This window comes from Oryctolagus cuniculus, chromosome 5 (assembly GCF_051225735.1).
Source record: "Oryctolagus cuniculus isolate XC-2025 breed Fujian yellow rabbit chromosome 5, ASM5122573v1, whole genome shotgun sequence".
Classification (NCBI taxonomy): Eukaryota; Metazoa; Chordata; class Mammalia; order Lagomorpha; family Leporidae; genus Oryctolagus; species Oryctolagus cuniculus.
Window position 1 is genome coordinate 83485070 of NC_142871.1, and position 26495 is coordinate 83511564.

Here is a 26495-nt window from a genome sequence, read left to right on the forward strand (position 1 = left end):
TGGTTACAGAGAGAAGAAGAGATAGAGAGAAAGGTCTTCCATATGCTGGTTCACTCCCCAAATGGCCGCAATGGCCGGAGCTGGGCAAGTCTGAAGCTGGGAGCTTCTTCTGGGGCTACCAGGTGGTTGCAGGAGCCCAAGCATTTGGGCCATACTCCACTGCTTTCCCAGGTGCATCATCTGGGAGCTGGTTCTGAAGCGGGGCAGCCAAGGTACAAACTGGTGCCTATATGGGGTGCTGGCGCTGCAGGCAGAGTTGTAACTTACTATTCAGTAACACTGGCCTCTGGTTCTGCATCTTCAAGGAATGAAATTAGAGAAGGCTGTCTGGGAGTTCGATTGTTCTCTTGGAACCAGATTTTCTTTTCTTGTATTCAATAGGATGCTATCAATGGTAAGAACATGGTCTTATTTTATGTATCATTGGAAAAGAGAGACCTCTGCCAATCAAAGTATATGCCATTGTCAGAAATGTTTTATTTTCAATAACATGTGGATTTGATTCAGGGAAATGTGTATTTCCTGATAGAAGGTGGATTTCTATGTTTTCTCTATACTGCCTTGTGAAACTGGTTCCAATAAACCAGATATGTGAATAAGTTAGAATGGTTAGACCGAAATCATCATCAGTTTGGTTGTTTTTGGTCATTGTGTTTTTAATCTTGCCTTAGTTGAACCCGAGTAAAGGATGAGAAGGATGATAGTGGAAAATTTAAACAGTGTTTATATGAACACATGAAATTTGGCAACCATAAATATCATATACTTAGGCAATATTTAAAAACAATCCTCATAATGATATCAATAGTGCATATAGCCAGTGGTTGCTGCAATGCAAGTAGTGAACTATTGTATTAATAGATCAATCGAGAACAATGGAAGAAGCATCATTACCATTTCCTAACAAACTGGGGTTGCTAACACAAAGCAAAGATAAGATTTGCATATATTTAAATAGAGATTTAAAAATGTACATATGAGGGTCTTCAGAAACTTCATGGAAAATGCATATTATGAAAAACTAAGCATGGAATTCAAAATTTTTGCACTAAAATTAAACATATCTTTTGTCTACATTTTCATGAACATTTTGAAGTATCTGTATAGATTTCAAATATATATAAACATGCAGAACTGTAAAACAGGCTGTTTTCAGAATCTAACATATACATAACAACATAGTATACATAACAACATAGTCTATTCACAAGCAGAATTGAGAAACAGACTGTTAGTGTTTCTTTTTTTAAGCCAATGGTTGGTGAGACTGCTGTCTTTTTATTTTTAAAGATTTATTTTATTTTGGGGCCATCGTTGTGGCAAAGTGGGCAAAGCCACTTCTTGCATTGCTGGCATCCCATATGGGCACTGATTCAAGTCCCAGCTGCTCAACTTCCGATCCAGCTCTCTGCTATGGCCTGGAAAAAGCAGCAGATCATGGACCAAGTACTTGGGCCCCTGCACCCTCGTGAGAGACTTGGACGAAGCTCCTGGCTCCTGGATTTGGATTGGTGCAGCTCCAGCCCTTGCGGCCAATTGGGGAGTGAACCAGTGGATGGAAGACCTCTCTCTCTCTCTCTCTCTCTTTGTCTCTCTCTTCTGCCTCTCCTTCTCTCTCTGTGTAATTTGACTTTCAAATAAATAAATAAATCTTGGGCCTGCACTGTGGCTCACTTGGTTAATCCTCTGCCTGCGGTGCTGGCATCCCATATGCGTGCTGGGTTCTAGTCCTGGTTGCTCTTCTTCCAGTCCAGCTCTCTGCTGTGGCCCGGGAAGGCAGTGGAGGATGGCCCAAGTGCTTGGGCCCCTGCACCTGCATGGGAGACTAGGAAGAAACACCTGGCTCCTGGCTTTGGATCGCCGTTGCTCCAGCCGTAGTGGCTATTTGGAGGGTGAACCAATGGAAGGAAGACCTTTCTCTCTGTCTCTGTCTGTCTCTGTCTCTCTCTCTCTCTTTCTCTCACTGTCTAACTCTATCTGTCAAATTAAAAAAAAAATCTTAAAAAATTATTTTGTTTATTTTCAATACAAAGTTACAGAGAGAGGTAGAGCCAGAGAAAAAGAAAGGTCTTCCATCCATTGGTTCACTCCCCAGATGGCTGCAGTGGCCTGAGCTGAGCTGATCAGAATCCAGGATCCAGGAGCTTTATTCGGGTATCTCACATGTTTAAGTCCTTTGCCCATTTCTTAACTGGGTTTTTTGTTTTGTCATTGGGTCTCTTGGTCACTTTATATATTCCAGTTATTAATTCTTTGTCAATTGCATAGTTTGCAAATAATTTCTCCCATTCTGTCAGTTGCCTCTTCATGTTCCTGAGTGTTTCTTTTGCAGTGTAGAAGCTTCTCAGTTTGATGTAATCCCATTTGTCAATTTTGCCTTTGATTGCTTGTGCCTCTGGGTTCTTCTAAGACATTTTGCCTATGCCAGTGTCTTGCAGGGTTTCACCAATAATCTGTAAAAATTTTGTTATTGGGTCTTAGATTTAGGTTTGTATTCCATTTTGAGTGGATTATTGTGTAAAGTGTAAGGTAGGTGTCTTGCTTCAAACTTACGCATGTGGAGATCCAGTTTTCCCAGAACCATTTGTTGAAGAGACTGTCCTTGCTCCAAGGATTGATTTTAAAAATTGGTTGTAGATGTGTGTTTTGATTTCTGGCATTTCTATTCTGTTCCACTGGTCTACCCATCTGTTTTTGTACCAGTACCAGGCTGTTTTGATTATAACTGCCCTGTTGTACATCTTGAAATCTGGTATTATGATGCTTCCAGCTTTGTTTTTGTTGTGTAAGATTGCTTTAGCTATTTGAGGTCTCCTGTGTGTCCATGTGAATTTCAGCATCAGTTTTTCTAGGTCTGAGAAGCCTGTCTTTGGTATTTTGATTAGTATCATATTGAATCTGTAAATTGCTTTTGGAAGAATGGACATTTTGATGATATTGATTCTTCCAATCCATGAACATGGAAGATTTTTTTCCATTTTTTTGTATCTTCTATTTCTTTCTTTAATGTTTTGTAATTCTCATCATAGAGATCTTTGAAATCCTTGGTTAAATTTATTCCAAGGTATTTGAATTTTTTAAAATTTATTTATTATTTACTTGAAAGTCAGAATTACGCAGAGAGAAGGAGAGGCAGAGAGAGAAAGAGAAGGACTTCCATCTGCTGGTTCACTCTCCAGTTGGTCACAATGTCTGGAGCTGTGCTGATCTGAAGCCAGGAGCCTCCTCCGGATTTCGCAGATGGGTGCAGGGGCCCAAGGACTTGGGCCCTCTTCCAGTGCTTTCTCAGGCCATAGCAGAGAGCTGGATCAGAAGAGGAGCAGCTATGACTAGAACCAGCACCCATTTGGGATGCTGGCACTGTAGGTGGCAGTTTTACCTGCTATGCCACAGTGCTGGTCCCAGTATTTGATTTTTTTTTTTTGTAGGTATTGTTAATGGGATTGATCTTAGAGGTTCTTTCTCAGCTGTGTCATTGTCTATGTATATAAAGGCTGTTGATATTTGTGTGTTAATTTTACATCTTGCCACTTAAACTTGTCTATGAGTTCCAGTAGACACTTAGTGGAGTCTTTTGGATCCTCTCTATATAGAATCATGTCATCTGCAAATAGGAATAGTTTGACTTCCTCCTTCTCAATTTGTATCCCTTTGATTTCTTTTTCTTGCCTAATGACTGGCTAAAATTTCCCAGACTATATTGAAAAGCAATGGTGAGAATGGGTATCCTTGTCTGGTTCTGGATTTTAGTGGGAATGCTTCCAACTTTTCTCTATTCAGTAGGTTGTTTGCCATGGGTTTTTAATAAATTGCATTGATTGTGTTTAGGAATGTTTCTTCTATATACAATTTGCTTGAAGTTTTCATTATGAAAGGATGTTGTATTTTATCAAATGCTTTCTCTGCCTCTGTTGAGATAACCGTATGGTTTTTGTTCTTCAGTTTTTTAATGTAATGTATCACATTGATTTATTTGTGAATGTTGAACTATCCCTGTATACGAGGGATAAATCTCACATGGTCCAGGTGAATCTTTCTGTGTGTTGTTGGATTCTATTGGCTAGTATTTTGTTGAGGATTTTTACATCTGTGTCCATCAAGGAAATTGTTCTGTAGTTCTCTTTCTTTGTAGTATCTTTTTCAGGTTTAGGAATTAAGGAGTTTGGGAGGATTCCCTCCCTTTCAGTTGTTCTGAATAGCTTTTGAGGAATTGGAGTTAGTCCTTATTTAAATGTCTGGTAGAAATCAGCATTGAAACCATCTGGTCCTGGACTTTTCTTTGTTGAGAAGGTCTTTATTTCTGATTCAATTTCTGTCTTGGTTATTGGTCTGTTTAGGTTTTCTTTGTCTTCAAGGTTCAATTTAGGTAGGTTGCAAGAATTTATCCATTTTTTCTAGGTTTCCCATTCCAAAAAACCAGCTCTTCATCTTGCCGATCGTCTGTATTTTTTTGGTTTCTATTTTGTTGATATCTTCTCTAATTTTAATTATCTTTTCATCTACTAGTTTTGGATTTATTTTGCTGTCGTTTTTCTAGGTCCTTGAGATGCAGTGATAGCTCATTTATTTGGTGCCTTTCCAATTTCTTGATGTAGTCACCAATTGCTATAAATTTTTCCCTTAACACTGCTTTTGCTGTATCCCATAATTTCTTTTTTTAAAAATATATTTATTTCAATGTCAGAGTTACACAAAGAGAGGAGAGAGGAGAGAGGAGAGAGGAGAGAGGAGAAAGAGAGAGAGAGAGAGAGAGAGAGAGGAAGAGGAAGAGGGAGAGAGGGAGAAGGAGAGAGGTCTTCCATCCGCTGGTTCACTCCTCAATTGGCTGCAATGGCCAGAGCTGTGCTGATCTGAAGCCTGGAGCCAGGAGCTTCTTCCAGGTCTCCTATGCCAGTGCATGGGCCCAAGTACTTGGTCCATCTTCTGCTGTTTTTCCAGGCTATAACGGAGAGCTGGATTGGAAATGGAGCAGCTGGGATTCGAACCGCCACCCATATGGGAAGCTGGCCCTGCAGGTGGCAACTTTACCTGCTATGCCACAGCGCTGGCCTTGTATCCCATAAGTTTTGATATGTTGTATTGTCGTCTCTATTTGTTTCAAGAAATTTTTTGATTTGTCTGATTTATTCTATGACCCACTGTTCATTCAGGAGCATGTTTCTTAGACTCCATGTGTTTTCATATATTCTAGGGATTCTTTCGTTGTTGATTTCCAGATTCATTGCATTGTTGTCTGGGAATATGCAATGTTTGATTTTGATAATTTTGAATTTGCTGCTACTTGCTTTATGGCTTAGCATGTGGTCTATCCTAGAGAAAGTTGCATCCACTGATGAGAATGTGTATTCTGCATCTGTGGGATTAAAAATTCTGAAGATATTGATTAGGTCCATTTGATCTGTAGTGTTGATTCACTCTGTTGTTTCCTTGCTGGTTTTCTACCCTGTAGATCTGTACATTGCAGAAAGTGGAGTATTTAAGTACCCTGAACCTATTGAATGGGAGTCTGTGTGTCACTTTAGATCCATTAACATTTCTTTTAAATAGCCATGAGTCCTGTAATTAGGTACATATATGTTTATAATAATCACATCTTCCTGTTAAATTGATCCATTAATCATTAAATAGTGCCCTTCTTTGTCTCTCTTAACAATTTTTGTGTTAACATCTATTTTGTCTGATACAAGTATGGGACACCAGCTCTTTTTTGGTTTCTGTTAGCATGGAATATCTTTTTCCATCCTTTTTGCCATTTTTCCATCAATATTCCGATTGTTTACTTTGGATTTCCTTTGTACTTTTACTGGGATATTTTGTGCCTTCAACTTCTTTGATAGTGATGACCATGTTTCTGTGTTTCTATGTGAAGCACATCCTTATGCATCATTTTTAAGGTGACAAGTTGTTTGAATTTCTGTTATGGAAGGTTTTTATTTCACCTTCATTCATAAATGAGAGCTTTGCAGGATACAGTATTCTGGGTTGACAGTTTTTTTCTCTTAAGACTTGGAATGTATCTCACTATTCTCTTCCAGCATGTAGGATTTCTAATGAAATCAGAATGAGTCAGCTATGAGTTTAATTGGAGATATTGTAATTGGAGATCCTATAAATAATCTGGTATTTCTCTTGTGCATATTTTAGAATCCTTCTTTTTAATATTTACTGTGGAGAGAGAGTTTGACCACAATGTGTCATGGTGAAGTTCTTTTCTTATCATGTCTATTAGTTCTATGTGCTTCCTGTATTTGGACATCCCTTTCTTTCTCCAAATTAAGAAAGTTTTCTGTGATTATTTAAACGACCTTCTAATCCATTCTCTGTTTCCCCGCCTTTAGGAAGTTCTTGGACCTGTATGTTGGGTTGTTTGCTAATATCCCATAAGTCTCCAACACTTTTTTTTTTTAAAGATTTTATTTATTTATTCGAGAGGTAGAGTTACAGAGAGTGGGAGGGAGAGACAGAGAGAAAGGTCTTCCTTCCGCTGGTTCACTTCTCAAATGGCTGCAATGGCTGAAGCTGCACTGATCCAAAGCCAGGAGCCAGATGCTTCCTCCAGGTCTCCCACATGGGTGCAGGGGCCCAAGGACTTGGGCCATCTTGTACTGCTTTCCCAGGCCATAGCAGAGAGTTGGATTGGGAGAGGAGCTGCCAGGACTAGAACCGGCACCAATGTGGGATGCTGGCACCACAGTCGGAGGATTAAACTACTGTGCCACTGTGCCAGCCCTGTTTTTTCAGTTTTTAGTTTCTTTTTTTTGGGGGGGGGGGTGGATGGGTCAGACTGTAAAATTTCCAGAGATTCGTCTTCCAACTTGGATATTCTTTCTCCTTCCTCACCAAGCCTGTTGTTATGTCTTTCTGCCACATTTTTTATTTGTTCCGTGGAATTCTTCATTTCTAGCATTTCATTTTGATTTCTCTTTAAAGTGAATTTCATTGGCAGATTTTTAATTTATGTATTATTGGATTTCTTTAGTTCGTGGATATGCTTCTGTTTACTTCTAAGTAGTCCTACAGTCAATGTTTTAAATTTTTTTTCTGAGATTTCTTTAGTCTCTTCATTTTCAGATTCTAGTATTGAAGTGTTGTGTTCTTTTGGGGTCATCCTGTTGTCTTCCTTATTTTTTGTTTCTTGAATTGCTGTTTTTGTTATTAGGCATTTGTGGAGATACTTTTTTTTTTCTCCTCTGTGATGACTTTTATCTTTGGACTATGCCTCTGTGGCTTAGTGAGTGTCTGCTTTTTTAGTGAATACCCGGAGAAATGAGATGTGTGCTGGGTGTGGTGTGGGAGCTGTGATCATTGCTCCATGGTGAGGGGAGTGTCCAATCTGACACCCAAGTTGCTTGTGCCACATCTCTCTCTCTCTCTTTTTTTTTTTTAATTTGTGGGGAGGTTTGTGCTGTTTTTTTGTGTAGTATTATGCTTACCCCCTCTCCTCAGAGGAGGCCATTGCCTGGGTGCTAGATCAATGATATAATATTCATTTGCACTGCCACCAGAAACACACAAAGGATCCGTGTAGTACTCGGTTTGAGCTTGGATCCCGTAGCAGTGTCCCTCTCCAGGGAATCCATTAGTTCTGAATGTGTGGAGCCACCCACAGTGGCTGCCCAAAGTCACAGCCACACCCTATGCCCTTCCATGCAGTGTTTTCACAGTCATGGCATATAAGCCTCCCACAGTCACAGTCACCCAGTCCCTTGTCAGTTTTCCCAGCCAGACTTGGCATCTCCTCTCAGCTGGTTCTTGTGTGCATGACCATGAAAGGGAGCAGCTGTTACATATGTCTAAAATGGCCGACTTGTTTTTAAAGTGAAAGAGTTACACAGAGAGAGGAAAAGCAGAGAGAAAGCGAGGTTTTCCATCTGATGGTTCACTCCCCAATTGGCCGAAATGGCTGGAGCTGCGCCAATCCAAAGCCAGGAGCCAGGAGCTTCTTCCAGGTCTCCCATGTGGATGCAGGGGCCCAAGGATGCGCCATCTTCTACTGCTTTCCCAGGCCATGGCAGAGAGCTGGATTGGAAGTGGAACAGCTGGGTCTCGAACCAGCGCCCATTTGGGATGCTGGCGCTTCAGGCCAGGCCGTTAACCCGCTGCGCCATAGTGCTGGTCCCCCACTCCATATACCTTTTATTTCCTTTCCTTGCCTTACTGTATTAGCTAGGACTTCCCATACAGTGTTGAAAAGGAGTGTCCCGAGCAGACATCCTTGCTTTGTTTCTGATCTTAGTGAGCAAACTTCTGATTATTTTTTTTATTTGGCCTTTCATAGTAGCCAAACTTGATGGGCTGGGTGAGTTGCCAACTTTCTTTAGTTTAGTTTTTTTTTTTTTTTTTTTGACAGAGTGGACAGTGAGAGAGAGAGAGAGAGACACAGAGAAGAAGGTCTTCCTTTGCCGTTGGTTCACCCTCCAATGGCCGCCACGGGTGGCGCGCTGCGGCCGGCGCACCGCGCTGATCCGAAGCCAGGAGCCAGGTGCTTCTCCTGGTCTCCCATGGGGTGCAGGGCCCAAGCACTTGGGCCATCCTCCACTGCACTCCCGGGCCACAGCAGAGAGCTGGCCTGGAAGAGGGGCAACCGTGACAGAATCCGGCGCCCTGCTGGGACTAGAACCTGGGATGCCGGCGCCACTAGGCAGAGGATTAGCCTGTTGAGCCATGGCGCCGGCCCTTTAGTTTAGTTTTTTAGAAAATATTTATTTATTTATTTATTTAAGAGGCAGAATTAGAAAGAGAGGGAGAGAGAGACGTCTTCCCTCTGCTGGCCATCCTCTGGTGCTTTCCCAGGCCATTAGCAGGGAGCTGGATCAGAAGTGGAGCAGCTGGGACTCGAACTGGAACCCATATGGGATGCTGGCACTGCAGGTGGAGGCTTAACCCTCTACGCTATGGTGCTGGCCCCAACTTTCTTTAGTTTTGCTTTCTTTATTTAACAGTGTGGATCCACTGGCCTCAGATCACTCTATATCATCATCACCAACATTCTACTTATAACATTATTCACTGGATAATTGGTAGAATTCTATAGGTCTTTTTGTTAAAAATGACAAGTTCAACACCAAGAATGCATCATTCATGTGGCTTGTGAGGACTTAAATTCTTCATACTTTAATCCATGAGCTCTACCTTGTCTTCTTTATTGCTGTCTGTTAGTATAATAAACTGTTAGTATTTGAAAGCTGCTGCTTTATTTTTTTTGAAACCTCCTTCTTAATGTCCTCTTTCCTGTAGTTCATTTGAGATGGTAAGAAGTCCCTTATATTACCTCCTTCTAAGAAATATAAAACAAGTTATGTAATTTTGGGTATTCTTAAAAGGTTACAAAAAACACTATTCTTGGTATAAAATAATTTGTTTTACTTCTGATTCTCGTCAGTGTTGTAGTAACTGCATTTAAGATTTAGACTCTTCTAATAATTTGCTATGTTTATTGAATTATGTGCTAGAAGAAATGATGAAATTGATAGAAGATGTTAATGGAATAATGTTATTATCTTTATTGAAACTGATGTATATACAGTTTTAACCATTTTAACAGAAGTCTACATTTTTTCTAGTCACTAAGAATCTGAGAAAGAAAAAGAAATGTAATGGCTACATAAATGGGTTTGGAGATCTAAGTATAGTTCTATGTAGAAAGAAATAATTATTAAATTTAAAAAAAATCGTATTTATTATTGACTTCAGGGTGAGATTATCTTATTACAATTACTTTCAATATGTATTATACCAAAATTATTTTTCCTCTGTTGATTATTGTTTCTGTAGCACAATGACAAAACTTCTTAAACTGCATTTTCTCTCTTATAATGAATTAGTAACTTATTCCATAGCCTTATTTTATGAGTAAATGAGCATTCATGTTTAGGCTGACTCAAGTTAAATTATGCTCCTGGTTTAACCTGATTTCTTAAGATTATGTTCACAATCCTCTGACTTTTAAAAAATGGTATTTTACCTGGCTATGTTAGATAATTGAAGAATACTTAGGAACAATTATACATGATACCTAACTCATAGAAATTACATATTGGTAAAAGAAATTAAACTGTTAAATGTTGCATCATCCAACATCTGTACAGATAGAATGATGTAAAAGTGACAGGAAATAGATTTAGGTGGTAAGGGAGGTGGTAAGGGGTGGCATAAATTAATTGTTGTTTACGTTCAGAATTTGAAATAGTACCTGAAGGATATAGGGCTAAGCTTACTGCTTAGTTTGAGAAGAGATGTAATATGTTAAGTGTATATATAACTGCCCCTTATTTTTGATTGGGTGACCAGAAATTCTGACCAAATTGTAAAAGATCCAAGAATGTAGCTTTTTGTCCTATATGATATATATGAGGTAGGATAGCTGTGTTTGCTTAGTCCAGTTGTATGCTATGAGGAGGTTCAGAATACTGTATACCTTGCTGTTTGCTATCTGAAGAAAAGAGGTGTGTTTGTCTCTTTGTCTTTGTTTTCCTTTTTTATTTCATTTTTCTCTTCCTCCTTCTCCTCCCCCTCCTCCTCCTCCTTTTTTGCCTTTTCTTCTTTTAAAGACAGTCATTAATATGTTTGATTCCTTTTAGGTCTATTAGACCAGAGCTGTTTGCTACTTCTGTTCTAGAATGCCCAGGGTGCCACCCCTGTCTTTCTGTGGGGGGAGGGTGGGGAGTGCTTCAGTACTGGTTTTAGCCACTGGCTAGATTTTAAGATTTGAGTTCAAAGTTCCATTTGAGATTTATAGGTGAATATTTTTAAATCTCCTTGTTATTGTTTGGAAATAATGAGATTCTCCCCTGACCTGTGTGCTACCTGCACCCATCCTACTCCCTTCCTTCTAGACTGAGTACATCCAGACAAATACAACATTGAAATTTATGTATTCACATACTCAAACGTAGGTCACCTTTTGTAAATTTGGGTGTACTGTAAGTCAGTGTTTTATCTAGACATAGTTAGAATAGATTTTATTACTGATTTTAGGAGGCTCATAAAAATGTTTTTGAATGATAATTTCAAGTAGAAGCGTGAATGACTCATACTTTTATACTGTTAAGAACAAGAGAGTGATAAATCTAGAATGACATTGTTACTGGTGCATTGCCTTTTGAATACCTAAAACATACTTTGCCTTATGTTATCTCTGAAGCCTAACTAGTTTATGTCAAATACTACATCAGATGTTATGGCTTTCTTCTACTAGTTTTATCCTTTCTCCTCATTTAAAAAGCTTTTCATTTCTTTCCATATTCTTCTACTTTGCCTTTTTTTTTTTTTTTTTTTTTTTTTTTGCATGTCCTTGGGATTCCTTTTCTTAGCCTAAGGGTGCTGAGTGCAATGGATGCTCACATCTTCTGTATATACTTATGTACCACCCATGAGAACAACAATGTGACTCAATGGGAAGAGGCCCTTCTGGGAGAAAATGTCCATACAGATGTAGGGAAGAGAGCTAATAACAACTGAAACTTGGACATAGCAATCTCATGACAGTACAATTAATGAAAGCAAATGTTATTTTAAAAAATTTATTTATTTGAAAGGCAAAGTGATAGAATGGGGGGTGGAGAGAGAGAGAGAGAGACAGACAGACAGAGAATCAATCTTCCATCTACTGATTCACTCCCCAAATGGCTTCAATGGCCAGGACTGGGCCAGGCTGAAGCCAGAAGCCAGGAGCTCCATCTAGGTCTCCCAAGTGGGTGGCAGGAACAAAAGGCCTTGGGTCATCTGCTGCTGCCTTTCCAAGCACATCAGCAGGGAGCTCTGACATGGAATGCTGTTGTTGCAAGCGCTGGTTTGAACCACTGTGCCACAGCGTCTGTCCTGAAAGCAAGTATTTTTAAACATGTTATTTAAAATTTCAGTGAACTGTATAGCTGACTTATTGCATTAAATTTTTGCTAAATACTTAACTTTAAGTACAGGAAATAAAAGCACTGCAATGGAGGCATACATACTTTGCTATTTTGTTTGTGAAATGTTTTATACCACCTTCTAGGTAAAAATCTTAGGTCTTTTTTTTTAATAGGATTTCACACTGTGTCCTAGTTTGAAATGAGGAAGTGTTATATGCCTTTTATGTTGTGGAAAGAAAAGTTTATATCTTGGAAATCTCACTTTTATTTTCCTGTTACTTTTTTGGCTGCAAAACATGTTTCTTTTACAACTACATGGCATTTGGTATCCCAGTGTGGGTTGTCCTCATCCGGAGATACTCAGTGTCTGTTACTACTAAGCGAAAGGGCTCATCTGTGGTGGCTAACTGGGCCACTGCCCTCATTAGCTAAGAGGGCAACTGTGGCATGGGTCTGCAGTCTGCCACTTCCTGAACAGCCTCTTGGCAATACGGGCCCATTGGGGAAGCCATAAGCTTTCCTGTTGATGGGCATAACTTTGAGGACAGCCTAAATTTTATCATCTAGTGAAATTCAATGACAGAAACGAAATTGGATTAGGTGTAGGCCAACTGTGTAGTCCCCATAAAGACTGTCCTCACTTCAGACAGCAGCCTCAAGCTTGGGAGTCCCTAGAACCACCTTCATTTCTGAGCTGCTGGCTACAAATTCTGGGATCCCCGATAACTCCCTCAGGTATGAATGATAATCTACTAGAATGACTCACAGATTGTGGGGAAGTGTTCTACTTAAGATTGCAATTTTATTATAATGGAAAGGATGCAAATTAAAACCGGCCAAAGGAGAGATACATGGGACCACATCTGGGAGGAACCAAAACATTGAAGTTTCTGGTTGTTTTTTCCTGCCGGAGTCATGGGTAAAGTTGCCTCTTTTTTTTTTTTTTAATTTTTTAAACTTTTTAAAAAGATTTTATTTATTTATTTGACAGGTAGAGTTAGAGACAGTGAGAGAGAGAGAGAGAGAGAGGTCATCCATCTACTGGTTCACTCCCCCAAAAGGCCACAATGGTTGGATCTGGGCCGATACAAAGCCAGGATCCAGGAGCTTCTTCCAGTTTTCCCATGTGGGTGGAGGGGTCCAAAGACTTGGGCCATCTTCTACTGCTTTCCCAGGCCATCAGCAGGGAGCTGGATCAGAAGTGGAGCAGCCGGGACTTGAATGGGCACCTATATGAGATGCTGGTGCCACAGGCAGATGCTTAACATACCATGCCACATTGCCGGCCCCCACATTGCCTCTTAACTGTAATAGCTGAGGATACTCAGAGGTATTGCCAACCAGGAAAGCTCACCCAACCCTTTGGTGTCGTCTTCTGGGCTGTGGTTATAAGCTGCTTGCATGTTTGGCCTTTAGTCTTCATCCCTTCCTAGGAGTTTAGGCAGTTCATTCATTCTATGTTTCTCTGGAGGTTAGAATTAGTAAAAAATATTCCCAAACCCCCATCCTAAATCACATTGTCACAGACTTTTCAGTGGCCAAACCCGCCAGGCAGAGGTACTCCTATTAGGCAGAATATTTCACAATTTCAGAGTTCAACTGCCAGACCTATCTTTAGTAAAAACACTAAGGTTGGATGCATTTTTAAAAAATTATTTCTTAAAAAATTTTAAAAAATTACTTGAGGAGCCAGTGTTGTTGGCTCAGTGGCTTAGGCCACTGCTTGAAATGTCAGCATCCCATATTGGAGCACTGATGAGTTCCAAGTGCTTTGCTTCTGATCCAGCTCCCTGATGTACCTGGGAAGGCAGCGAAAGATGGCCCAAGTACTTGGGCCTCTGCCACCCTTATGGTAGACCAGGATGGAGTTCCTTGATCATGGCTTTGGCCTGGCCTGGACCTGGCTGTTGTGGCCATTTAGGGAATGAACCAGCAGAGGGAAGATTGATCTCTCTCTTTCTCTTCCTGTCTCTTTGATGCTCCACCTGTCCACCTGCCTGCCTGGCTTGCTTGCTTCCTTTTTAAATTGCATTCCCCAGATATCCACCACTGACAGTGACCCAAATACTTGAGTACTGCTGCCTCCCTGGGTGCATTTTAGCAGGAAGCTAGAATCCAGATCGCAGTGTGAACAAAAACGCACACACACTGCAGTATGGAATGCTGGTTTCCCAACCAGTGCCTTAGCTGCTAGGCCAAGCATCTGCCCTTGTGTACTTTTAGGTGAGGATGTCCTGTCCAGTCACTAGAGCCTATTGTCATATTTCTAGTCCAGTTGAGATTTGTGAGCTGGCACCTACAGGCATTTGAGTTTGGGACCTTCATGTTAGACCCTGCCAGAATGATGTTGACCTGTATTGAGTGAGAAGAATGGCTTTTGTGGAGTGATTATTTATAGATTATGTAGGGCACAGAAGTAGTGAATATACTTAACCTGAACAAAAGTTAGATTTTGGGACTAAAAACTGATAAAGACTAATATCTGCCTGAGTGCAAAATTCTATTTTTGGGGAGGGGGATTGTTAAAACTAAACCTTAGGGGAGTTATGAAAGCACATAAAAGAGGTCAGCAGGTAGAAATTACTATATTGAGCATACTCAGGCAATCAGTTGAGGAGACATGGTAATATCTACTTGGAAAATAGCTCTTGTGAGTAGACTAGATCAAGACTGAATGATAGAGATATTCTTTTTATTCTTTATTTAGCTTTCCTTGGCATATTTTCTAAATAATAATGAATTGATAATGCTAACTTATATTTCTAATAACATTACACTTTCATTTTCTTCTTCACTGTAGTCTTAAGATAGTCTGATCATTTTGCTTATTTCTAAAAAGACTCCTATGCTTTGTAACTTTATGGTTTCTATTTTGTTTCTCATGTTTCTAGTTTTAAGCCTTTTTGAATTATCTTTCTTTAGTATGTATTTGTAATTATTTGGTTTCCAATTAGAACATTTAAATACCAATTCAGTCAGTCATCTGGTAGTATAACTTTCCTCAGTTCTTCCAGTCTTTGGTCTATGGAAAGTTACTTGCTTTTTGTAGGACATTTCATTTGGAAGTAAAATCTTATGAAAAACTATCATGCTTTACTAAAAATGATTTGATGTATTAGGTCTACTGTTTTACATTTCACCCAACTAGCTTATAATTTACCTAGAGGGGAAATAATCAATAAAATTATAATGTGAAAAAGGAATATGTCATAGTTTAGGATAGTTTGCTACATAACATACCTTGAGTTTTCTCCAAAGTTTGGAAGTTAAATGTTTCTAAATTATTTGTTAGAAGTGTTTTAAAAACCTCTTGAGTAATTTCAGTAGAACTGTGTTTCAAAAAAGATTGCCAGGGATAGTGGCTAATCACACCATTGTATTAGATATGTACCACATTTTCTGTATCCATTCATCCATTAGTGGACCCCTAGCTTAGCTCTAGGTATTGGCTATTTTGAATAGTGCTGCAGTGAACGTAGTAGAGCAAGAGTCTCTTTTATGTGCTGCTCTTACTTCCCTCAGTTATATACCCAAAGTGGGATAGCCAGATCATATAATAGAGGGACCTCTGTATTCCCTAGCTGCTACACTCACTTGTCCTGCATCAGTAGTGTATCAGAGTTTCATTTTCACCACATCCCTGGTAGCAGTTGTCTCTCTTTCTCTATCTCTCTGCTTCTCAAAAAAACCCTCCCAAATAAACAATCAACAACTACTTTATCAGAATAATGAGATATTATGCCTGTAACTCTGCTTTTTAGTAGCGATGGTATTGAAAAGATGGTACTTTTTAAAAAAAATTTATTTATTTATTTGAAAGTCAGAGTTACAGAGGGGCAGAGCCAGAGAGAGAGAGAGGTCTTCTATCTGCTGATTCACTTCCCAGATAACCACAATAGCTGGAGCTGTGTGGATCTGAAGCCAGGAGCCAGGAGCTTCTTCCGGGTCTCCCACATGGGTGCAGAGGCCTAAGGACTTGGGCCATCTTCTACTGCTTTCCTAGGCCATAGCAGAGAGCTGGATGGGAAGTGGAGTAGCTGGGATGGTGCCCATGTGGGGTGCCGGCACTGTGGGTGGCGGCTTTTACCCACTATGCCACATTGCTGGCCCGGGTACATTGCTTTTTATAGTGTGCATCTTTGCAAGGAAATTTTCTGCATGAAAAAGAAAAAAATATTAAAAAATTCTCTGAAAAGTTTTGGAAAATACTTTTTTTTGAGGGGGGGTGAGGGCTGGAGACTATTATCCCCTTGTTTGAGCTACTTAGTCATTGCACATTCTTGTCTCCAAGCACATTTCTTTGCTATCTCCTTTTTGTATATCTTTATTTTTTTATTTTATTATTTATTTGAAAAGCAGTTACAGAGAGTCAGAGACAGAGAGACAGTTAGAGAAGTCCTCCGTTGTATGATTCACTCCCCAAATGACTGCAACGGCCAGAGCTGCATCTATTCAAAACCAGGAGCCAGGAACTTCTTCTGGGTCTCCCACATAGGTGCAGGGGCCCAGGGACTTGGGCCAATTTCTGCTGATTTCCCAGGCCATAGTTGAGAGCTAGATTGGAAGTAGAGCAGCTAAGACTCAAACTGGTGCCCATATGAGATGCTGACACTGCAGCCAGTGGCTTTATCCTCTATGCCATAGGACTGACCCCTGTATATCTGTATTTAAAAAAAAATATTTATTTATTTTAAAGAGTTACTGAGGGAGAGGCAGAGACAGAGAGAAATCTTCCATTAGCTGCTTACTCTCCAGATGGTTGCAACGGCTAGGGCCAGGTCAGGCTGAAGCCCGGGGCCAGGAGCTTCATCCAGGTCTCCCACGTGGGTGAAGGGGCTCAAACACTTGGGTCATCTTTCGCTGCTTTTCCCAGGGCATTAGCAGGGAGCTGTGTTGGAGATGGAGCAGTTGGGACACAAACAGGCATCTATATGGGTTGCAGGTGGTGACTTTACCCATTGCGTCACAATGCCAGCCCTATATCTTTATTTTTTTATTCCCTTTATTTATTACTTTTCACAGTTTCTCTACCTTCATTTTGTGTTTGGCCTCTAAATTTTATACCGGCTTAGCTGTGCGTTTAAAAATATTTTTTCCATCAGTGACATTGTGGAATAGTGGACAAAGCTGCTGCCTGTGATGTCAGCATTCCATAGGAACACTGGTTCATGTCCTGGCTGCTCCACTTTTGATCCAGCTCCCTGTTAATGACCTGGGAAATCAGCAGAAGATGGCCCAGGTGTCTGGGCCCTGCCACCCATGGGAAAGACTTGGATGAAGCTCCTGGCTTCATCCTGGCCACCCTTGGCCATTGTAGCCATCTGGGGAGTAAACTAGCAAGTGGAAGGTCTCCTTCTCTCTGTCTGTCCTTCTCTTTCTGGAACTTATTCTGGGTCTCCCATGTGGGTGCAGATGCCCAAGTACTTGGACCATCTTCTGCTACTTTCCCAGCCACATTAGTTGGGAGCTGGATCAGAAGTGGAGCAGCCAGGACTCAAAATGGCACCCATTTGGGATGCTGTCACTGCAGGTGGCAGATTTACTGGTGAGGACATAGTGCTGGCCCCAACAAATACTTTTTAAAATGATCAGTATCACTCTCAACTATGGAAATGCAAAGTAAAACCACAATGAGATGTCATCTCACTTGAGGTAGAATGATCATTAACAAAAAGTCAAAAATATAGAGAAAAGGGAACCCTCATACACTGTTGGATGAAATACAGCCATTATGAGGTATAGAGGTTCTTCATACATCTAAAAATAAATTGACCATTTGATCCATTTGTTTCACTTTGGGCATATAGCAGAAAGAAATGAGAGAGATACCTGCACTCCTTTGTCCATTGCATCACTGTTCCTATTAGTCAATACGTAGGATCAACCTAGGTGTCCATTAATGGTTGAATGATAAAGAAAATGTGGTGTATACCAATGAAATATTACTCAGTTTTAAAACTGTGTGAATTCCTGACATTTGGCAGCAAGATGAATAGAACTGGAGATCATTATGTTAAGTGAATTAAACCAGAAAGATATAGTCAGTCCGCATTTATAATGATGATTACTAGAGGCTGGGAAGGTATGGGAAGGATATGTTGATTATCTTTTCATCACTGGAACAGTTTTACACAATAGACAGTAAGGAATAGACAGTAAGGAACTTAGGAAGGAGGGGAGGAAGTTTATTTTGGAGGGTCACAATCCCAAGCTCATTGGGCCCGATGTTTTGGCGTTTGATGATAGCAGAAAGTATGTGAAAGGAGGATCACATAGCAAGCCTTGAAGTGGAAAGACCAGGAGCATGTTCATCATCTGCCCTGTACATGGACTTTCTTCATAAAGCCACAGTGATTAGATCAGAGGGATTTTACCCTGCAATCTTTCCAGTCTTCAAGCTCTAGCCTTAATCTATTAACCTGAAACCCTAGGAATTAATCCTTTAACATAAAGATGTTTGGAAGACACCCATGGTATAACTGGGGCAAATAGGGAAGTTGATAACAGGTACCAAAATGCAGTCAGAACTAATAAGTTTTGGTGTTCCACAACCCAGTGAGGTTATTATAGTTCACAGTAATGTATTATAAACTGTGTAAAGAGCTGGAAGAGAGGCACCAAAAACAAAGAAATGGTAAGGAAATGGAAGAACTAATTGTCCGGTTTCATTAATTTGTATTGTATACATGTGTTGAAATACTGCATGGTCTCCATAAAAATGTATATTATATGTTAACAAAAAATTTTAAAAACCAAAATAATTTCAAAACAAAAATAAAAAATATTCTTTGTAAAGATAGGTGTATTAAAGATCTTTCTATACCTTTCAAAATAATTTTTAAATGCCATTTAAAGAACTTGTCTAAATGTTTGCACTGATGTTCCAGTGGAATGATCAATGAACATTTGTATAGAAGATGTTTTTAGAACTATACCCATTCTTTTGGTTATTGTAGTTTGGAATGTCCAGGATATAACATGGAATAGAAGTCTTCATGTGGTATTTTTTCATGTGTCCCAATATATTAACCTAGATTCCTCTGGATCCACCTCTTTCCCCTATTTCAGTTCTTATGCCATATGTATTAAGAAGTTTTTATATAAAGTATTATATTTCTCACAAGTGCCTCTGTTTTTATTTACAGCTACTTGAAGGAAATTTTGCCAAAGAAGTCAGTCATGAAATGGATGGACTTATATTTCAGCCTATCGGGGTAAGTTTATTAGTGTCTGTGTGCACATGTTCACACTAATGCACATATATGTGTGTATATAAAGTCTATCTTTTCCAGACTTATTTACTTACAAATTATTACTGTTGTATCACTACTTTTCCTTAAACAAATTGCTCACTAAGAAAAGATTTCATGTATGTATAAACATATAATACTAAGAAATAAGCATTGTTGGTCATTACTTTTCAAGGAAATTAATTTTTTAATATTTTTTCTTTTAATTCTTGCAAATGAATGCTAAGTTATGGTTTTATTAACAATCTACCAATAACATTGAATATATCCTTTTGTAACTATTGTACTTTTAAATATTAATCTCTCTAGAATTTCATTTTGCCATAGGTGAGTAAAAGAGTTGAAGAAAAATAGAATTTTTGAATATTAATTCCATGTTGAATTTCTTTCTTTTTTCTTCTCCTTTTCCAAGATTTATTTATTTGTTTGAAAGGCAGAGTTAGAGAGATTTTCCATCCATTCTTTTACTCCCCAAATGGCTGCAACAGCTAGGGCTGGGCTAGGCCAGAGCCAGGAGCTTGGAATTCCATCTGGGTCTCCCAGTGGATGGCAGGGGTCCAAGTATTTGGACCATCTTCTACTGCTTTCCCAGGCACATTAGCAAGGAGCTGGATCAGAAGTAGAGCAGCTGGGACTCAAACTGGCACTCATAAGGGCTGCTGGTGTCACAAGAGGTGGCTTTATCTGTTGCGCCACAACATCGACTGTCCATGTTGAATTTCTGAAATGCACTGAAGAGCTTTTACCAACTTAAGTGTCAGATGATATTTTTGGAGTAAGTTGTTTTACTCAATAGCAGAGTTTCTTATCCTTAGCACTGATGATGTGTTGGGTCAGATAACTGTTCACTGAAGGAGTGGTTTTGTGCATGTAGAATGTTTGGCAGCATCCTTGGTCTCTTATCACTAGTTGGCCAGTGATGCTCCTCCTCCCAGTTGTGGTAGTCAGTGAAATAGACAAGCATTGCCTGTGGGATAGGCACCATCTAGGGAGTGGTTGTAGGAACAAATAGTCCCAGACCTATTGATTAGAAACTCTGAGAATGCGGTCCAGTTTGTGTTATAACAAGTTCTCCATGTGATTTTGATGCATATTCAAATGTGAGAACTACTCACTCCATTGGAAATGGTTGTATTTCATGGGCGTCCATGCCATCATGTGCTATATTCTGTCTTCACTAACCTTATCCCTCAAAATTTAGGTTTATTGGGGCCAGAACTGTGGAGTAGCAGGCCACCACCTGCAATGGTTGGGGGGGGAGAGAGAGAGAGAAAGGGAGAGAGAGAGAGAGATCTTCCATCTGTCTGCTACTTCACTCCCCAAATGGCTGTGGTTTCCAGGGCTGGGCCAGGCCAAACCAGGAGCCAAGAACTTCTGGGTCTCTCACATGAGTGGCAGGGGCCCAAGTACTTGAGCCATCTTCCCCTACTCTCTCAGGCACATTATCAGGGAGCTGGATCAGAAGTGGAGCAGCTGGGACTTGAACTGGCACACATCTGGGATGCTGGTGTCTCAGGTGGCAACTTAACCTGATGTGCCACAAAGCTGGGCCTGGTTTTCTGTTTTCTACACTACCTTTGAATTTGTAAACTGAAGAATAGAGTGAGTCCTCTGATTTCCTCACCACCATATAGCCTCTTTTTCCATCTTCATTTCCATTATAATTTACCTATAATATAAAATGAAATGAATATTCAATATCTATTTTTATGATGACACGAGTAAGTATTGTTTATATCTTTGTTAAGTAGTATAAAGGGTCTTCCAAAAGTTTATGGAAAATATGTGTTATGAAAAACTGATTGGGTTGCATAATTTTTTTTGCAACAAAATGAACTTAGTTTTTAATTTAGTCTGTCCGTGAACTTTTTGAAGTACCCTTCTTTTATGTGCTTTGAAATTGTGCAGTAACGATATTAGGAAAAATAGAAGCTAATGACATAATTTTAATAATATATTCATTTATCCCACTATCAAAACATTTTCAATATTTATTCAACATAAAACAGTTCCTAGCTTTATACTAGCTATTTAAAATCTAATGGGTATTTTACATTTCAGCACATCTTGGACTTCACCTTTCTAATACTCAGTGGCCACATGTGTATTAGACAGTGCAGGTGTTGATGTATTGATTTCTTCCTTTATCTCATTTGTGCCCTGACATTTGTATTAATTCGTTTGTAACCTTCATTTAAATTGTAATTCTGTGTGTAATGAGAGGGTTTTCCCCTCCAGCTTATAGAAGAAAATGTGTTTTGTTATTGTTATTGTTGAAATAGAATAACTTGGCCCCCAACACTTCTCCCCCTTCTAAATCGTAGTATTTCATAATACTTACAAGGATTCCATTTGTATTTCCTTAATTCTCTCCTTTTTAAGTTGTGCCATTGATTTTAAACTTATTCCAGCTAAGAAGTCCTGTTTCTAGTCTCTATATCTAGAAGATCTCTCTCTCTCTTGCACTCTCTTTCTGTAACTGCCTTTCAAATAAATTTTAAAAAAAGATTTGTTTTATTTATTTGAAAGACAGTTATATATAGAGAGGGAGGGAATGGAGGAGAGAGAGAGAATGAAAGAAAGAGAGAGAGAGAAAGATTGATTGATCGATCTTCCATCTGCTGGTTCAGTCCCCAAATGGCTGCAATAGCCAGGGCTGGGCCAGGCTGAAGCCAGGAACCAGAAACTTCTTTCAGGTCTCCCTTGTATGGTCAGGGGACCAATCACTTGGGTCATCTTCTGCTGCTTTCCTAAGAGCATCAGCAGGGAGCTGGATCAGAAGTGGAGCAGCTGGGGCTCAACCAGCGTCCATATGGGATGCCTGTGTCACAGGCAGTGGCTTTACCCACTACACTACAGCGCCAGTCCCAATCATAAAGCTCTTGAGGCTACATTGACACATAACATATGCACATCATAAAACTATTTCTTAGGGCCAGAGCTGTGGTATAGCAGATTTTTCTTTAATAGGAGATCTTACTTTCTTAAAATAATATATCTCTTGGAAGATCAGACAGTTGATATAAAGTAGACTTCTTACAGCATTTGATAATATGCCCACTACATGACTTATATACGTTTCTATTATTTTTTTCCTCCTGCCATCAGTTTGTTAGAATTTTTACTTTTATATACTTTACTTCCTAAATTATTATTATGTATAACGTAGGCCATTATTAAACAGAATAGGGGATTGCCTCTGAAACTGTCAGATTTTGTTCATCTGTGGACATTGTTAACTTCCCCCCCAAATACTAATTTATTGTAGCAGTTTATGTTTATGAAAGACTCATCCGAGGGGCCAGCACTGTGGCATAGCAGGTAAAGCTGCCGCCTGCAGTGCCAGCATCCCATATGGGCGCTGGTTTGAGTCCTGGCTGCTCCACTTCTGATCCAGCTCTCTGCTATGGCCTGGGAAAGCAGTAGAAGGTGGCCCAAGTCCTTGGGACCTTGCACCTGTGCAGGAGACTCAGAAGAAGCTCCTGGCTTCAGATTAGTTCAGCTCTGGCCGTTGCGGCCAATTGGGGAGTGAGCCAGCGGATGGAAGACCCCCACCTGTTGCCAACCTGCCGCCTCTGCCTCTGCCTCTCCTTCTCTCTCTGTGTAACTCTGACCTTCAAATAAATGAATAAATCTTTAAAAAAAAAAAAAGAAAAGAAAGACTCATCCCAGCTGCATATTTTGGTAGAGGTTTAATCTGTAGTATAACCCTACATTGTACTAGTTACTAGTCTCTATCTTTTTCATTTTTTATGAAATTTTAATGATTTCATCCTTTGTTTCTTGACATGTTTCATTTTAATTGTGATTTCTTGTGATCATTTTCTGTCTAGTTTTTTAACTTTTTACCATTAACAAATGCCTCTCAGTATATTTATGGGCTACCCTTTAATGAGACTTTATCATTAGTAAGTAAAATGGTTTCTTGCTTTTAGAAGTTTGTGGTAGTCACATATCCGCCTATTCTCTATAACTGAGTGGTTCTTTTATATTCCTACAGTATTTTTGTTAAATTTTCTAAAGTATTCAAAGTATAAATATAATTATTAATTATGCTATCCAGAATAGGTTCCAGTTGAACAAGAATCTATTCAGGGTAAGCAGGAAGCAGCTTTCTCCTTCAGAATGAAAATTTCATTATATTCCATTGTGTAGTCTTTGTTATTTTTTTGCATGTTGCTTTTTCAATCTCAATATTGGATTCTTCCATAAAGAGTGGTTTTCAGTTTTTACTTGCTGTGACATCTGGTTAGGCCACCATTACAAAAGTGGTTGTATGTATTCCACTTTTAGGTTTGGTTTGCACTGGTTGAGGCACTACCTTGCTTCTACTCAGAGATTTATGACTTTTCTACTTTCTTTAGAAAAATAGAAATGTAAGTTTCTATTGAAAAAGGTAAACTTGAGTGCTATCATCAAACTCTGTATTTATGGCATTTTGCTAACAAAAGCAGAATTTAAGACATTTTTCTAATAATTTTGGACTTACTTTGCTTTGTGGCTTTAAAAGAAGCACTTGAATTTTTTTCTCATCTAAGTCTTTGGGATTGAAACTACTGTGCTTATACATTGTCACCATGTTCACTTTCTTTAGCAGGTGAAATGGCCTTTTTAGGATTGCTATTGCATGCTCCAAAGAAATAGCTTAATTTTCCTTTTTGTCTGCTTTAAGTCTTCTGTATAAGGAAGAAGAGAGTTGATTACAGACAGGTGTAGCTTCCAGCGGTGAGAGAAGATGTGAGTTAGATGGTCCAGGGACAAGGCATTAAATGACATTCTGTCATGCACTGAGACAACCTGGGTCCTTCCTGTTTTATATTCACTTTCTAAGATTATAAGAGGGAAAGCTATTTTTAATTTTTAGTATGTAAGACTTGCTTATCTTTTCCTTTTCAACAATCAATTTGGGTGTTGTTTTCAGTTATTCAATAGGCAGCATGTTTCCTGGAGTTAGTATCATTGTTTAATTTCTATCATACCTAATTTTAGCACTATTTACTATTGAGATAAGCAGTCCATTTTGTCTTTATAATGTTATACAAATGAGTATGAAGTTTACATTTAAAATACATTCTTTTAGATTGTAGAATGAAGTAATTTTAAGAAAAGTAGTAGATAACAATACTGGTAGTATTTAGATATGGCAGAAATTATGAGGGCATGACATGACAAATAAAAATTCTGAAAACACTGTGGTACTAGTTCATTATATTAGTTTTCTAAAGCTAATACATTTACTACAAACTTGGTGACTTAAAACAATATGCACTTATTCTCTTTTTTTAAAATTGTATTTTATTTATTTATTTTTATTTATTTGACAGGTAGAGTTATAAACAGAGAGAAACAGGGAGAGAGAGGTCTTCCTTCCATTGATTGACTCCCCAAATGGCCACTAAGGCCAGCACGCTGTGCCGATCCGAAGCCAGGGGCCAGGAGCTAGCTCCTGGTCTCCCATGCAGGTGTAGGGGCCCAAGCACTTGGGCCATCCTCCACTACCCTCTTGGGCCACAGCAGAGAGCTGGACTGGAAGAGGAGCAGCCGGGACTAAAATCGGCACCCATATGGGATGCCGGCGCTGCAGGCAGAGGATTAATCGAGTGAACCATGGAGCCGGCCCCGCACTTACTCTTATAGTTCTGGAGGTCAGATGTCCCAAGTTAGTCTTACTGGCTTAAGATCACTGTGTTGCAAGAGCCATCCTTCCTTTGAGATCTTCAAGGGGACATCCATTTCCCTTGCCTTCTGCAGCTTCTACATCTGTAGGTTTTGTACTGCTTGGCTTGTGGCTCCTTCCTCCATCTTCACAGCCAGCAGTGTAGCATCTTGGTTTGTTTGGTCACATTGCCATACTCAGTGGGAAATGTCCCTTTCCCTCCCTCTTATAAAGATACTTGTGATTGTGTTTAGGACCCACCTGGATAGTATCTTTGGATCCCATTTTTCAGATACTGTGTTTATAACTTGATAAGACATTTCAACTAGTAGTTGTAGATCCTAATACCCAATAGAATTTTTGATTCTTTGTAAGATTTGTAAATTACCTTCCTTTGTTGGGCTTGAAGGCAAGTTAGTTTTAAATGAGAAGTTTAGAACCCTTAATCAGGCCAAGAAATTTTAATCTGAAATCTGCCAACATTTCAGAAGTTTTCTTCTGGGAAAATTAAAAGTGCTTGATGAACTCAGCTTTAGTAATTAAATGCAGGCTATATGATAGACCATTATAAAATTAATAGTACAGTGTATTAGAGGAAGCCTGTATTTTATATTAAAATGTGTTTATACTTAACTTTTATTTTTAAATTGAGGACCTCTAAGTGTTAGAATCTGTAGTTCTTTTTTCTGGACTTCTCTGCCTGTTGGTTAATCCTTCAGTCCTTTGCTTGGTGACATTTGCCTGGTTACAAGATTCTAGGAATAGAGAAGGTAAGCTAGAGCCCACTTTCTAGCATGTAAACTTTTACTTAACTCTCCAGGTTTCCGTATCCCTCTTTGGTTTTGCTTGAATCTTCTGGATTGCAGCTTTCTGCCTTTAGTTTTTCCACAGAGTAAGCATTTCCCTTGCCTATTGCCTGGGTTAGAGGAAGGAACCCAAAGTTCAATATTTAGACTCACCAGTCTCCTTGTTTTCAGCAGCAAGCCTCACCCTTCTCTTTGCAGCCTTTTCTGTTACCTGTTTTACCTGTTACCTGGCCCATTCTGAGGCACTGAAGAATGAATTGTAGTTGCATTGCTAGTCTTCTTTGCAAACACTTGATATTCAATTTTCTTTGCTCTATGCTCTGTTAAATTCTCCATCTGCTTTTCTGTCTTTCAAAAATGTATTGACATGTTTTTCTGCTGTTATCACCTATTCCATTTTTTTTTAACTTTTCTGTTGGTGTCACTTTTGTCTGTAATGTGCATTTTAGTGAGGCTTTAAATCAAAGTGGATATAGATGTACATGCTTAATCAGAATCTCCAATGTTTCACAGTGTGGTGTTGTGTTTGTTGGCTTCTATTAGGCAGCAATTCAAGTCAGTCATGAAAAGGGCTTTTTTAAGTGACCAGTCTGGAGATCCGAACTAAGTCTACATTATGTAGAGAGGAAGTCCTGGTGAAGGGCAGGCCAAGCTTGACTTTAACCCAAAATCCTTCCTTAGGTAACACAGAAATTTCTAAAGTTCAAGGAATGGCAAGTGATAAAGAAGATTCTTGGCTCATGTACTTGTGAAAAAACTCCATGGCCTAATTGTGTTTGGTACTGGTTACTTAAAACATGATAAGAACTTAATTCTGTCCTGTTACATTAATTATAATTAGTGAATTACAGTCAAATAAATGGCAAACAATGGGGCCAGCACTGTGGCTTTGCGGGTAAAGCTGCCAACTGCAGTGCAGGCATTCCATATG

At 39.3% G+C, this 26495-nt stretch overlaps 1 protein-coding gene across 1 annotated transcript in view; it reads left to right on the forward strand.

Moving 5' to 3' along the window:
- The window catches only part of RNGTT (RNA guanylyltransferase and 5'-phosphatase), a 326422-nt gene that overhangs the window by 136825 nt on the left and 163102 nt on the right, over positions 1 to 26495 (forward strand). Inside the window, exon 12 of the mRNA XM_002714574.6 lies at positions 18998 to 19066. Coding sequence (XP_002714620.1) covers positions 18998 to 19066 — 69 coding nt within the window. The remainder of the gene's footprint in view (positions 1 to 18997; positions 19067 to 26495) is intronic.